Below are 15,455 nucleotides of genomic sequence, written 5' to 3'. Positions count from 1 at the left end.
GCGCTGACTTGTGGATTATTTCACTGGCTTCGTGTCATGGCAGATGTGACTACCTACAAGAGACAACTGCTGTCTCATTTTGTCCAGACATACTGATTTAGTACCCATTAGGCCATTATTTTTATTACTAGTTGTATCCATTTAATCATACGGAGTACAAAATACTGCCACTGGTGGCACCAGCTGTTTGTAAGTTTTTATTAACTTAGCCTCATTATAACATATAATATAAGAGTTTACTAAGTCGAGATTTATGCGTCACTAAATTAAAACAGGTTGCACACATATAGTTTGTACATAGAGATTAATTGTTAATATAATGTAATATATTATTTGGCCTCCTGAAACTGTACATAAACTTTACCAGATAAGTTAGAGCTTGTGATGCTACAGCAACTTCCTGTTTTCATGGTTGATGGCTTTTCATTAGACAGTGCTACAGATGTTTCCTAGCGATTTACACATTACGAATATTAGTCTTTACAAGCTAAGACATTTCTTAAAGAGCAACTCGTCACAAGGGCAAAAATTCGGAGGAAAAAGTAGCCATTTTGAGCAATGCTCTTAAAAAAGCTCTTTTTTTCAAAAGCACGTCATAAAAAACAAAAGGGAGTCGTTGTCCCTGACCTCAGCTCAACATGCGGTAGTAGGTGGTAGTGAGTCTGAGCGTCAGGACGTCAGTTTTACTAACAGGAAAAGGACCGGTGTGCTGACGATTTATGCTGCCTTGATGAAAAATACTACCATAGTGCAAATCGATAGCAGAGTCTAACCCTAACCCGATTTAGTAAACCACTACTTTGAAACTAGCTAGTACATACTAAGAACTTAGAAAGGACTTTATCGTCAAACTTAGTGAGAGATTTACAATGGCTGCCGCAACCCAACCCTGGTTTGTAAGCAGTTTTTTTTCAAGGACCAGTTTTGGAACAGGGGTGTGAAAGTTATTCAGTGAATCAAAAAGACAAATGGATGATAGATATTTCATCACATGACGAGTTTTAATGTGTACATTATTTTTTTTAGGACATGTTTCATAATTTTACAATGGTAAATCACAACAATCCAAAGACTGTGTTTCAATGCAGCAAAATATTGTTCCTCTTAATATCTACAGACAGACAGACAGACATTACATTCAGTTCACTGATCTGTCTGGCTCAATCTGGAAAGTTGGAAGGATTTGAAGAAAACACTTCAAGCTAGTTGGAGCAATGCCACTGTGATAAAGTTTTTCTTCCTAAGCCTATCCTTTTTTTTTATCGTGCTCAACATCTGTTCAGGTTACGTGGGTGTACTTGAACGTGAGTGGATGCTACTACTGTGTTATTAATTATGTGATCAAGCGAACCCAGCCTGGTGTTTACATTTGTGTGAGTTTTATATGCGTGTCTATTTTCTGTAAGTGTACTGTATGTGTGCAGGTTTAACTGTGAGTGTGCTGCTCCGTGGGAACATACCTCCTCGCTGCTGGCCTGGTTCCGGATGAATTTAAAGCCTGAAATGCGCTTCTGGGTACATGTCACTCCGACATCTTCTGAATGTTTGCAGTCAGACACTCCAAAGCCATTGGACTGACACTGAGCCAGGCTCTTCTCTCCACCAGTGCAGTGCACGTTGTCCAGCCAGATATGACCTGGAACAGAGAGAAGCAAAGATACAAGCAAATGGATATATGCTGTGATGCAGATACAGATTTTCTTGCAGCAGATCCAAAAAGCAGTTTGTTTTTGCTTTGTTTAGTTTTGAATGGATGACGCCGATGAGCAGTGAATTTGTATTTGTTCTTTTTCTGTATGACTTGTATGTACAACAAGTACATTGGCAAAAATGCCAAACATTATCTAGTTCCAGCTTCTTAATTTATTTTGCTTTACTTAGTCTTTTGTGGTAGCAAACTGAATATCTTTGGGTTTTGGACTGCCGGTCAGATAAAACAAGCAATCTGAAAAAGTCACCTTGGACTTTAGGAAACTGTGATACACATTTGTCACATTTTTTAAAACATTTTATAGACCAAACGATTAATCGAGAAAATAATCAACAGATGAATCATTAATGAAAATAATTATTAGTTGCAGCCCTAGTACATTGTGGTATGTAGACTTTTTATGTGTGACTTGGTTTAATGTTATACTGTATATGCTGATATGATATTTAGTATATACCCCAATGTGAGGGCGACCCTTGCTATCACAAATCAAACTCTTTACACTTACAGGGCTGGTGCCACACTCTTCCCACTGAGCTACATGAGGCCACAAGCTTCAGTACCCAGTAACTTTCCCTAATAAGGGATTAATTCATGAGAAAATATAAATGGAAGAGTGGTTATGGCATCGCACCATGACGGCTTAAGCCATGTGTCACACCCTTTTGACATCTATTTCAGCATTTCCACTGTCACAGTCTAGTCACAGAGACAGTAAACCTACTCACGTGGAGATGTGTTCGGTCTCCAACATAACCTGATGCATTCTTCCAGCCAAAACCTGCCCAATAAATATTGTTACGGCTGAAGAGGATCATCCGCTGGGTCCAGCTGGCTGCTCTGAATCAGTCGTGAGGAAAACCATGTAACTGTGGCCATGGAAACCACCAACGGACTGCTCATCATTCAGACAGTCTCAACATGTTGCTGAGGAACATTGTGATCATACCAAGGAAGTGACTGCGTGTTATACGGTCACGTAGCCACCTCCTGGCAGAGAGATGATTACCTCTTAACAGCCTCAATAAGAGCAGTCTTCTGGTAATGAAATACAGCAGTTTCCAAGTGAGACTCGGCTGAGCTTTGGCTTTGTACACCTTTGTCTAAATAAATATTCAGCATTGCCAGTTGTAATTAATCTGGATTGCTGTGTTAAAACTACCATTTGCAGGCCTTATGGGAATGTAATTTCACAAGCCAGTGAAAAGAGCAGGGAGCACAGTACACAGAGAGCCATGAATTTTCTGATTGAGCTTTTATTGGCACTTTAAGCCAACCTCATAGCCTTAACTCAAAATCATAACAAACTGGACAGAGCACAGTGTTCCTAAATAAGATCTAAAGATCTAAATAAAACCATTTTTTACACATCACACAATTTTTTTTTTAAATTGCAAATAATAGCTGTGTAAAGCTGAGGATGTGATTTGAACGTCCCTGCAGGAAAAACACTCTACATCCAAAAGGGATGTCCTCGTACTTGTTATGTAGTTATGTCTTTAATTAAAGACATTTGGTGGTTTCTTTCACTAGTGCATAAGTTATCATGATGGGAAATGTAAAACGCTCTTAATCACTTTTATAGCCAACAACAAGAAAGCACAGATAAAAGTAGTTTCCACTCACGCACATGAACACAGCTAGTCTAGGCCTCAAATACTCTCCTTTCAAAATGATTCTCCTACAAACTAAACATCTGTTTGCCAGGAAAAGAGGAACCCTCCTCATCATTACCTAAAAATGTTTGGTAATTCTCTAGTGATAAATGGCAAAATGCTAACTTCCTGCCCCTACTGTTTTTAAAAAAACTGCAACTTTACAACATGACATCAAACATCAAAGTGGCACAAAGTGTCTTGTAGTTGGTCAAGCGTACCCTAACCCAATCCCAAAGGCCTACATCTTACCTATATACCTAAGCTACTCCTAAAATGCAGTGCAAACAGTTATACATCAAACTGCTTATTATTGCATTTTGTAAAATATAATATACGTGCAACATTACCTCATGGATGTAATTCTTGACATTGCTATAATGACTGTGGTGCCTTGGGAAGCGAGTAATAAAGTTAATTACTTCACTTTTGAAGTGGCTGGCTGGATGTGACCGACCCAGTGGGAAAACATGTGCCTTTAACAAGGGACACTGAGTAAAATAACAGCTACCGACTGACATTTAACACCAGCAGCCAGTAACTATCGCGTACAGAGTTGGGAATCTCATCAGGGTTTTTATAGTGATGGAGGAATTCATACATGACAAAGTGAGAGGAGATGAGATTATGTCTGTGTGTGTGTCTGGTTTACACACCCAGTGTTTCCAGTCCCCCCCACCCCCATGCTCAGAACTGATTGGCGTGTCTCAGTTCTCCTCTAATGGGGAACCCAGTGCCTGAGGGTATTAGCAGTCAGACAGGGGGAACATGTACCTCATTCAAGGATTTCCATGGAACATATGAAACTGTATGAGGAGATTTACTGCCTTTGAATGTGTGTGGTTGGCGGTTTGCTGAGATTAACACCCTATAAGCCTCACCTCAGTTCATAGACAGTTGGATAACATGATTTTAAGATGATTTTTGGTGGGGTTTTGATTAGATAATACAAGTTTCAGATCAAATCCTGGAAACCAGCAGATACTTCTAATAATCTCCATGCTAATTTTCTTACCTTCTCCTCTTCCGTACTTGGCTGAGGGCGACCAGGACACAGCATCCTCAAAGCCAAGCTCTCTGCACACTACTTGGGCAGCGGAGATGGAGAAGTCATCATCGCACACCGTCCCCCACTCCCCATTGTAGAAAACTTCCACCCGGCCCTCGTAGTGTTTCCTCTTCTCCCCGGCTAGACGTAGCTGAATTTGTACAGGGGGGCTAGAGTCTGACTGGGCGCACAGTGCCCACATGCACAGCAAGGTGGACAAGAGACAGCGGATGGCAACTAGGCGCAGCATGATGCAGGACGAGGGAGGGAATAAAAAGTGATCTAGGGGGAGATAATAAGACAAAAGACTGCGAGCATTGGTAATAGAAGCTGTTTTAAGCTGTATAACACGTCCCTGAACTATGCTTTTTGAATATTTCTAAATGAGATGGACTTTAAACATACCATTTCCCAATTCCAAAGAGTTATATTGAGGGCTGACTGTTGCAGAGGCAGACAGTAATTTGTGGTGTGTGGTAGTTTTGCCATAATTTGAACGAGTGAGCAGTTTCAGTATAAAGTCTTGGGCAGTAACAGTTTGGTTTGGCCATCATCAGGTTCCCAGAGACCCCTCACTGGCCTCTATGCAACCACAAGCATAAGCTTGTGAATCACTAGCAGAATTCACCACAGTTTTACAGTATATTGAGCAAACAGTGAAACTACATTTGACTGCCAATAAGAGACAGAAGAAGGAGAATTTGGGAAGGACTGGGTGAGGACGAAGGTTATGTTGCTGAGACAAAGATTCCTCTCCCGGACTTTCTGACAGCCTAGTGGAGAGAGCAAATGTGGGGGTGGGTGCTACCCCTCTCATTTATCTGCTGATCTGTGCCTGGAGGCTGTGCAGCTAATGTTCAGAAGGAAAGTTGACTCCACCTTGATATTTCATGGCAGAACATGAAAGTGTCAAAAGAGGGAACCAAAAGCCCCTAGGGAGGAATGTTCCTGGAGTAAAGGGAGGGAAGGAAGACAGTGAAAGTAAGGAGACCTCCACGTCTTTAGTGTGTTGAAGGGGGGGGGGTGGCTTTCCAAGTTGACGTCATAGTAACATCCAAACAAACTGCACAGCGCACAGGCTTGAAAAATCACCCATGGAGTACACAGTCAGTAAATTGTTGGACTGCGTGAGTGAAACATCTGGTTTATCTTCCCATGAAAGGAACAAGTTCAGCGGGACAAAGGAGCTACTTTAATACTACTTTAATATCCAGTGTGTCTCGTCTCACTGCAGTTAGAGCGACTGATTCAACTATTTTAAATTAGTCCATCAGAGTTCAGAGTGCACTTCTGAACAGCTCTGAGCGACAAACATCCCTCCAGTCAGCACGTGTCAACTCCACATACCCATTTATGAAAAATTAACACTTGAATATGTGTCTAGATAATACTTCTTACAAAACCAGTGGAGACACACCCACCTCCTACAGAAGAATGTGTGGCTCAGAAACTTGACTTATATTTAAAGCAGGTTGTAAACGGAGAGTTTTTTGTAGAAAAGTGAAAACATGTAGTCTTGCATAAGAACAGTAAGGCCAAACAATAAGTGAAAGCCAATGATTGTCAAGTCAACTGGAAAATCCAAAATTCCACATGCTGAATTTATTGCTTTCTCAGTCAAAGCCAGAGCCTCTTGTATAGTCTATTGTTCATTTCAGAAATGCACAAATCAACCATCAAGTGCCTGTTAAGCCTTGGCCAGCATAGATCCCTATTTTCACAGTGAGAGTCAAAAGAAAGACCTCATGAATGTCTGGAGTCAGAAGAGTCGTGCAGCTTTTTCAGGAAATTCATTCAATGTCAGCAGCAGAGTAAGGCATTAATAGTAGAGTGAAGCATTTAGATTTGGGTTATTATTTAGGTATTACGACAATACAACACACTGTAGTCGCCCATACCTGATTAAGCTAACTTTTGGGGGCTGCAAAATTTAATTTAAAGTTTTAAATCGTACAGAGAGGACGAAAAAGAAACACCTACTTTATTAGAAGTGAAAGGAAACACTTACTTTGACAAATGAAGCTGTAGGCTTACACCCTTTCCTAGACACACACTGTGAGGTTTCCAACCTGTTGGAGGAGATGAGATGTGAGGCAGTGCTTCTTCGTCCCTTTAGTACTCTCCCGGTTGTTTTCTCTGCTCCCCTCACAGCTGGCCGCGCGCTCCCGTCCCACTCCTCACCACACAGAGCAGCCAATGAGAGGCCGCCTCAGCATCCTGAACCCGCCCTCCTCTCCAGCTCAATCACCAGGGTTACAAAAACACACTGCAGGCGCTGGAAAGACCATGGACCTGGATCTGTGGATTATGAAACCCTACATTTATGTAAAATTCCATTTACTAACATCTTATGGCTTTATATAGCCTTAAAATGAGACTGATTGTATGTTTCTTTTAGTTTATATCAAGAAGTTATTGACTATTAACTTCTGTGGATTTTATATAACATTTATATAACATATTTTATATATAAAATATTATTATATGCTATAAAGTTCTTTTTGTACTTTCCTTACTTGGTTGAGGATGCGATCTATGACTCCCACTGGCCCCACTTCCCAAAATTTCCTCACAGCTCACTGTTGATGGTTTCGTAGCATTAGTAGTGAAATGTTGAGATGCTGTGGGCGCTGTTAGGTGCTATTAGGTGGTATTAGGTGCTTGATATTCAAATTGAATCAAGTGACTGCTGTAATATGCAAATGCTATAGTAGGCCTACTACTGATTTCACTGAAAATCAACACTTGACTCTGCACAGCTTTTAGTTGTTGTTTTACTTCTCCTGTCCAAATCTGCATAAATGCCTGTAGACAACCATGTCTAACAAACAAGCTCAGTCAAGTTCTCTGGCTGACCGTATAGATAAGGTAAAGGAGAGGCTGATAAAAACAAGTTCAAGAGAGCCAGATATTTTCTTAAGAGTTTGTGGACCAAATCAGTGATAAAATTGTAGTGAATATTCTCACAAAGGAGAACCAATTTTACCCTGGTAGTCAGATCTGGACCATCTCTGCTATTTTGGGAAGCCCCAGATGCAACCAAGCGAAAAATATGAATTAAATAAAAGGAACAAAGCTTTCCAGATTGTAAGTGATCCTTCCCACCCTTAGCTTTCACCCTCAAGGAGGCGTTGTAGACAAGTCAGAGCCACCAAAAATCTGTACAGCAAGTCGTTCCTGGCAAAAGCAAATATAATATTGAATGCAAAGCCTTCCTTTTCCTCTCACAAACTCAATCTTGCATCTAGCTCCTGTCTGTATATATATATATATATTTTTATGTTGTATGTTGATGCTAAGTTTTTCATGTCTGTCTTTATCACATTTTGGACAATACAATTACTAACTAACTGCCATGCCTATACCTCCTGACTGATCTGTCAGAATAATCTGTACTTAGGGTCCCATCAGGACCGGCCCTGTGTTTGTAGTACTGTGGTGTTTAAGGACACCACCATGTGGTGAGAAGGTGCTGCAAAGACTGACCCTGGGACAAGGTAGTCTAAATGGACAAATGGACAACACTATGGACAAATAGTAATAGCGTGCATGCAATTAAGAACATAAACATTTTAGCCATATGTAATGACAGGTAAGTCTTGAATTTACTGGCATAGGTGACATTAAACATAAATTAGCCTAAAATTAGCCTGAACATAGTTTACTGACATCATTCAAATTACTTACTACCACTTTCCTACTGACTGTAGCTTTTCTAGGCTACTTTCTACTTCTACTCCTACTATTGTACTTTTTACTTCACTACATTTATCTGACAGCTTTAGTAACTAGTTACTTCACAAATCAGCTTTTTGCATACAAAACACATGATGTTTTGTTATAAATTTAACTACCCAACAGTACATACAAGAACAGCTGAAAGCTGAAAGCTTAGTCAATTGATCAATTAGCCAATTGACAGAAACTTATTTGGCAACTATTTTGATAATAGTTTAAGTCATTTTTCATTTCATTGATCAAGGATTTTCTGCTTTTCATTCTAATTATTTTAATTCTTTGTTAAAAATTTTGAGGTTGGGACTGTTGATTGGACTAAACAAGCATTGTGCAGGTGCCACGTTGGCATTTCTAACTATTTTCAGCAGATTAATCCACAATGAAAATAATCATTAGTTGCTACCAACTACAACAGTAAAATCCTGCTTTTACATTAATGCATGAGTAATAATAGTCTAATGATATAATATGTAATAGTATAATTTTTAATACTTTAAGTACATTTTCCTGATTATACATACATACTTTTACTACAGTAACATTTTAAATGCAGGACTTTTACTTTTAATGAACATTTTTTACAGTGTGGTGTTAGCACTTTTACTTAAGTAAAGGATGTGAATACTTCCTCCATCACTGTGCCTATGCACTGATAAAAACCTTGTGTGTCAGCAAATGTCTAAGTTGCTGTGATGTCCTTGAGCCAGACAGTGAATTGTCATCAGATCAAGTATCACATTAATACATTATTACACCATCATAATTTTGAAAGAAAGCAATTGGGATTTAATGAGGATGACCACCACTGAGTAGTTACATGTTGTGGATAGTTAGGTTAAGAAAACCAGCAGTCAGCCTGTTCTTCTGCCAAACTGATTCACTATATAGTCAACTGTTTACAAAACAAATTAGATTAGAACAATATTAGGTAAGGAAAAATGAACAGCAAACCTTTGCCTTCTTCTGTCAATCCAACATGTGCTCTACAGTTCCGCTGTAGCCCAGGGGAGCAGGAAGGAGGCTGTCTTTGCAGTCAAGTTGCAACACAACAGGGGAATGTTGAAGCAGATCAAACACACAGATGTAAGACTTATGCTGGTTGCTTAGTGACTTAAGTACCTTAAATTACCAAATTTAACCCTATTTTCAGATTTTTCAATTCAATTGGACATCACAAATAAACATTGAAATGGTTAAAAAATGGGCAGCTGTTCAAAAATCATTGACACGCCACTGTTGTGGATCATGCCACATGACCTAAAATAGACTGCTTTGTTGATACATTTATGACTCCATTGTTATAATTGTTGAAACTGCAGGCTCTTCACTCACAAACAAAATGCCACAAATGACGTGTTTGTAAAAGGCGACAGCACATTGGCTGCAAGAGCATGAAAACAGTGATGAAATTTCGCTTCTGGCTTCCCTGTAGGGATAAAAAAAAGGCTGAGTTTACATGTGTTTATGTTCATCACTGCTGTGATGGTGGACTCAGGAACAACAAAGATGTTATGTGTGTCTGATTTGCTCAGCTTAAATGATTCAGGCAAAGGAGGACAATGGCATAATATCAAATCTTAACCATTTATTCAGGAATGCACAAAATATAGCAGTTAACATAAAATCTTAGTACATTTAATTCTTCAATTTTACAAATATTAGGAACAAAATTCAGAATATTCTTTTCATAAAGTATAAAATTTACACATATTGTACTGTAACAATGGATTTGCATTGAAAAGCACCTTCAGACTAATGTAACACCACTACAACAGGACACACTGTCATTTTTACAATGACATTTGGCAATTGATTGTGCTGACATACAAGAATCTGTCCTTACCTGAAACACATCCGACCAAAAATGCACTTGTGCGCTCCTTCGGGATCAATCAGACCAGAAAATGCTGATGTTAGCAATGGAGATATTATTACATGATGAACCTCTGCTCACCAAAACACAGACCTTCCCCTTAAAGAGTAATGTAGCCCACCATTTACGGCCATTCATCTACTGCAGGTAAAGCATTAAAACTGCAAACCCATTATAACTCACTGTTCAGGATATTTTGATCATAAAAGATATATACTGTATACAGTACACTTTGGCAACAGAGTTTGAAAACAACTGCATGAAGGAACTTTCTTTTTTACAAAATAGATAAAATAAAGGCACACCAGCAACATTTGGGCTCACAGATAAAATATGAATACAGTCCAACAATATCAACATGGCAGCGACAGAATGTGATTCTAACTTTTCCACACTCAAATGCAGAGCGAGAAAATTAAACATGGCACATGGTTTAATATTACAGTATAATAAGAGCAAAGTTTGTACTACTTAAGCTTCAAACTAAACTTTAGTTTCCACCCATATTATAGAACAGAATTTAAGATATGATTCTCTTAAGTGCTCTTCATATTTAACAATCCCAGAGGGTTTTTTTTTTGGGGGGGGGGCAGCAATGTACATGATGTCCAAACTCTGCGGTTTAACTTCAAACTCTGCATAACTGAGGACTTTATCACACACTGTATATGTTACCCAGTTACAAAAGAAAGACAGACAAACACAAAGGCAATTTAAAAAATACTCTGTAATATTACTTACAGTTCATTTGCTGATGAAAGAAGATAACCAGCAGTATCACAAAAGAAATGGCAGCAAGAAATATTTATAGGCCAGAAAACTAATACACTATGATCAGTTCAGGCACTCTGTAGAGAGATGTGTCCTTTCTGAAGACCGTATCATCAACACGGTTTATTACAGTGTAGAGCACTGTGGTAAAAGATGCTCTGTGCTGTGCGTCCACATCGTCTTTCCCTTAGTTCCCGCATTATTTCCTACAGTTTTGTGTTAAACATGCTGTATATAATGGTAATGGAAATTCTTTGTAATACAACAAACTAGTAAAAAACTGATGAATCTTTCAACCATAAAAATGAGCCTTTACTGTAAATCCTAAACCAAAGATTGATAAATCATTCCTCCTTCAAAATAATTAAAATACACCTCGTAATAACTTTGTGCTTCTTCAACTGACATGATTATCACAATGAACAATTGTTGTTCTGGTTTGATATTTCAGTCTGAAAAGATCAGAAGAACTTCTGTATTAAGAAAAAGTTCTGTATTCCGTATTTCAATAATATATATTTACAAAATCATGAGCAGAGAGAAAGAAAGGTTGACATGTGCGGAAGTGTGATCATGCACAGAATTTACATCAATGTTGCTGTGAGAGTGTGATTAAAGGCGTCTTATTCTGTTCCCAGTTTGGCGATCAGTTCATCGCAGATCTTAGTGAGCTCCTCGATCTCTTGATTCTGTGAGAGACGGAGGGAGGAAGAGTGTTTAGAAATTGGTGGTAAAGCTAAAATGCCAGGACAGAGACACAATTCTGCACAGGTACAATAAAAGTCTTTGAATCTTAAAGCAGAGGAAATGTTTCTCTGTAGCTTGCAGAAGAGTCGACGTGCACACCTACAAAATTTAAATTGGACATATAAATTGAGCTGTGTTAAACACTAACCGGTGGCAGAATGTAAGTGCATTAACTACTACTTGTATTTTGACATACTTGTACTTTACTTGACTATTTCCATTTTATGCTACTTTATACCTGTACTCCACTACATTTATTTGACACTTTTAGTTACTAGTTACTTTTGACATTAAAAAAACATGATATGCTGCAGCGCTATACTACTATACAAAGTATCTAAAATTGGCTCCGCATTGACGAACTGCAACATTAAAATTCTCTTACATGTAAGACACTTTGAAAGGAGCCATTCTGCACAATGAGTACTTTTACTTTTGATACTTTAAGCACATTTTGCTGATAATACTTACTTGTTACTTAAATAACATTTTGAATTCAGGACTTTTACTTGTAGTGGAGCATTTTTAGACTATGGTATTTCTGCTTTTATTTAAGTAAAGGATCTGAGTGCTTCTTCCACTGACACTGACACTGACTGATGAGCAGGGAAGGACTACACTGTGGTTGGGCCGACACCCATCAACAAACTGAAAATAAGCACAAAAAACCACATACTTTTATTTTTCATCTCTTACTTTCATTTATTTTCAGGGATTAATGATGGGGTTCTGTGTCCATATTTCTTCTCAATTTTCATTTTAGTTAACAAAACACTGCCCCCTAGTGTTAGATGTCATGCCAGTGTGTTGGTAGCCCAATGCCTGCACATGCTGAAGGACTTTACAGTGATTTTACAGATCACTGTAAATTAAGCACTTTTGAAATCATCTCTGTAACTAAACATATTAATCTGCATTTAACATTGTGAGCCACGGGGGTGGGATTTTGCTCTAAAATCTATTGGACATTGGATCTAATTGCACAAAACAGGATACAATGCAAGACAAACAAAACATTTCAAAGTTCCTCTTCAGCAAAAAGCTGATGAGAATACACATTTAATTTCTTTCACTAAAGAGAAAACCAAACAAAACAAAGACAATGAGAAGGGACAGGAAACAACAGGTTTTGTGGGGATGATGGTCTTAACCATAATTCAATAGTGCTGTAATGTTACTGCTGATGTGAAATAAAGCCCACAAATGATCGCAACTGTGATCTTATTTGTTGACAGTAATAATTCCTACATACCACAGTTAATTTGACAATAATACATTGATGTTTAAACATGCCATGTTCAGCTCCTTTTACAAGACTTTAGACTTGAAAAGAGAAGTCTAAGCCAACACACAAACAGAAAACTGTCCCAGTGAAAGGGTTTTAACCTCAATCATCCAGAGTGTTTTTTCAGCACACCCTGCCTTGCACTCACACAGTGAATCCATTTCAATCATTGCAGTCATCCTACCTTTTGAAGGACAGCTCTTTCAAGTGACTCCACCTTCATCTGCTCCTTCCTCAGGCTGGCGTTTAGTGCGACACCCTCAGCGTTGGCCTTGGAACGTACCTGGGCTATCTCCTCATTAGCCCTGTTGGAGAGGAAGTGAAGGAGACGAGAGAGGTTGTCGAAATGAGAGACTATGTCTAGCCTCAAAATGCAAATGGCTTTTCAGGATTAAAAACCTGTCTAATGATTGGATCCCGGAATCACAAACTGCAGACATGGAAGCTTACTTGTCCAGTTTCTCCTCAGCATGCACCTTGAGGGTTTGGTATCGCTGCTCCTCCTGCTTGATCCGCATCAGGTAGTCCTGCGCACACTTCTTCAGCACCTCCTCATTCTGGAGAGATGCATGTAGAGAATATCTAGTCATCTGGCGATTATGTGGTATGGCGGTGGATAGCATTTCATGAGAGTCATACCGAAGCTCTACTGACCTTCTTGAAGCCCTCCAGGACTCCCTTCATGTTCTCATACCTCCTGAAGAGGTCAGCGAAGGACCGCTCCACAGAGTTGAGGTCGGCCATGGCCTGATCCCTCTCTATGGTCAACTGCCTGACTGACTTACTACAGGACAGGGTCTTCTGCTGCTGCTCGTCCTCTGCAACCAACAGAGGAGTCAGAATATAAGAGTTAAAGGGCTACATGTATACCAGTTTTCTTAAAGACTGAACTGAAACAGCCCGGCCAAATGCAACCTTGAAATTAAATAATAAAAATATCAACAACATTTCAGTGCATATTACTAAATTGTATAGATGTTACATCAATAGACAGTGCAGGTATAATGTATCACAGCAGTGGTATGTTTTCCATTGTTCTGGATCTACTCCAGCACACTGTGTTTGACATGAAGCAGTGACTGTTGTCAACTCTCAGCCTTGTGGATGCTTGAGTGTGTTCACATCCATACTGGGTGTGGGACTCTAAGCCCTTTTTATACTTACTAGTAGTCCTCCATTTTTAAGACAATGCATCAGGACAATGGGCCAAAACATACAAACAAGGCAAACAAGGAGTTTTTTTAATAGCCAAACAATGGAATATGCTACCAGGTCAGGCACCTGACCTCAGTACAACTGATCATGTGTTTTCCTCTCTGAGGACCACCTGGCTGCAGCACAGGCCTGGCAGAGCATCACGAGGGAAGCCACACAGTGTCTGCTGGAGTTTTTAAGCCACAGACTTTAGGTTGTAGACTACAAAAGATCAGCAAACAAATATTAAATATGGTGACTTTATTAAGTGTAAGTATTGAGTAAACTCAATCCAATTACTTGTGTGTTCCCTAACATTTGGGGGCGTATGAATAAAAAAGGGCTACAACTACTGCAAGCTTCCTCTGATGTGGAATAAAGCAGAGAGTTGACACTTTAACCTCATTGCCATTGTTTCATTTCAAATCCTATGCAGACCCAACACAACAAAAATGTACTTTACTTTCTGACTTGACCATACACACTTTAAGTGCAATGTATCCTCATGTAATGCATCCTTAAATTGAATGTATCCTGGAGATGTTGGGGGAGCAGTCATGAAATACACATGCTACTTATAAGAATGCGTTCTGGAGCCATGAGGCGCTACGCCTGTTAACAAAGCCATGTAGAATACACCACCACCAGGTGGCGGCAACTTACCAATCATCTGTGCAACTGTTTTCTCATATTCTGCAACTATTTTCCTGTCAAGATAAGAATAGAAAGTACACCACTTGTCAACTTTGTTTCTCTGAATTATTTATATAGTTTTCTACATTTGCACTGTAATGTGAAGGAAGGTTCAGGGGAAACAGTGAAGCTTTATACCTCATCTCCAAAACCTCAGCTCTGCTCTCCTCGTACTTCCTCTTCCACTCATTGACCTCAATCTCTTTAGTGATGATCTGATTGGAAGACAAGGCATGAAGAGAAAAAATGTATAGATCTAAAACAAATGAATCATCAGCAGATTCACTTTATGAAATGAGCGCTGTCTTTCTGAGTGTGTGACAGTGACGTACTTCTTCTCTGATCAGGGTGAGCACTGTGGCCTTGTCCATCTCGCTGAGAGGTATGTTGTCCTGGGACAGGGCTGCTGTGTCCGGGGCCTCACCGCTGGTCACCTTTGTTGTTTGGTTCATGGATATCTCACTCTGGGGAACATGCAGAAAACACACTTTGCGCTCAGTCTAAGAGCTGATAAGAACATCCATGAGCCTTACATTTTGTAAGCAGATCCCTTATGGCATGCCACAAATCAGTACTTCTGCTGTTATTACTTTTCATTTCAGATCACATGATGTCTTTACAAGGAGTGCTCTGGGAAAACACATTTCACATTTGTGTTTATTTTATTAATCAAACATTTGTATAACCTGAAGGTGCAAGTGTGGTTGGCTTAGACACATATTGTGTGTGTAAAGCTATTG

The 15,455-nt window shown here is 39.3% G+C and overlaps 2 protein-coding genes across 6 annotated transcripts in view; both read right to left on the bottom strand.

Annotated features, from left to right (window-relative positions):
* The window catches only part of loxl2a (lysyl oxidase-like 2a), a 32,684-nt gene extending 23,557 nt beyond the window's left edge, over positions 1–9,127 (bottom strand). Inside the window, exons 1-4 of one of the 2 annotated variants that reach the window (XM_044181244.1) lie at positions 9,104–9,127; positions 6,423–6,712; positions 4,382–4,696; positions 1,461–1,636 (exon numbers count right to left, since the gene is read on the bottom strand). In XM_044181244.1, coding sequence (XP_044037179.1) covers positions 1,461–1,636; positions 4,382–4,664 — 459 coding nt within the window. In that variant the 5' untranslated portion in view covers positions 4,665–4,696; positions 6,423–6,712; positions 9,104–9,127. Of the gene's footprint in view, positions 1–1,460; positions 1,637–4,381; positions 4,697–6,422; positions 6,713–9,103 lie in introns of those variants that run through there. The other variant, XM_044181254.1, reaches the window with a different exon arrangement.
* A 590-nt stretch (positions 9,128–9,717) lies between these two features.
* tacc1 (transforming, acidic coiled-coil containing protein 1) overlaps positions 9,718–15,455 on the bottom strand; it is a 33,534-nt gene continuing 27,796 nt past the window's right edge. For all 4 annotated transcript variants that reach the window (XM_044181174.1, XM_044181166.1, XM_044181184.1 and 1 more), the window contains exons 7-13: positions 15,048–15,179; positions 14,854–14,930; positions 14,686–14,729; positions 13,483–13,646; positions 13,279–13,385; positions 13,013–13,133; positions 9,718–11,485 (exon numbers count right to left, since the gene is read on the bottom strand). In XM_044181174.1, the coding sequence (XP_044037109.1) occupies positions 11,420–11,485; positions 13,013–13,133; positions 13,279–13,385; positions 13,483–13,646; positions 14,686–14,729; positions 14,854–14,930; positions 15,048–15,179 (711 nt within the window). In that variant the 3' untranslated portion in view covers positions 9,718–11,419. The remainder of the gene's footprint in view (positions 11,486–13,012; positions 13,134–13,278; positions 13,386–13,482; positions 13,647–14,685; positions 14,730–14,853; positions 14,931–15,047; positions 15,180–15,455) is intronic.

The sequence above is a fragment of the Siniperca chuatsi genome, linkage group LG2 (assembly GCF_020085105.1).
Source record: "Siniperca chuatsi isolate FFG_IHB_CAS linkage group LG2, ASM2008510v1, whole genome shotgun sequence".
NCBI classification, from domain to species: Eukaryota; Metazoa; Chordata; class Actinopteri; order Centrarchiformes; family Sinipercidae; genus Siniperca; species Siniperca chuatsi.
Note: the sequence above shows the minus strand (reverse complement) of the source record. Positions and strands in the feature narration are given on the sequence as shown.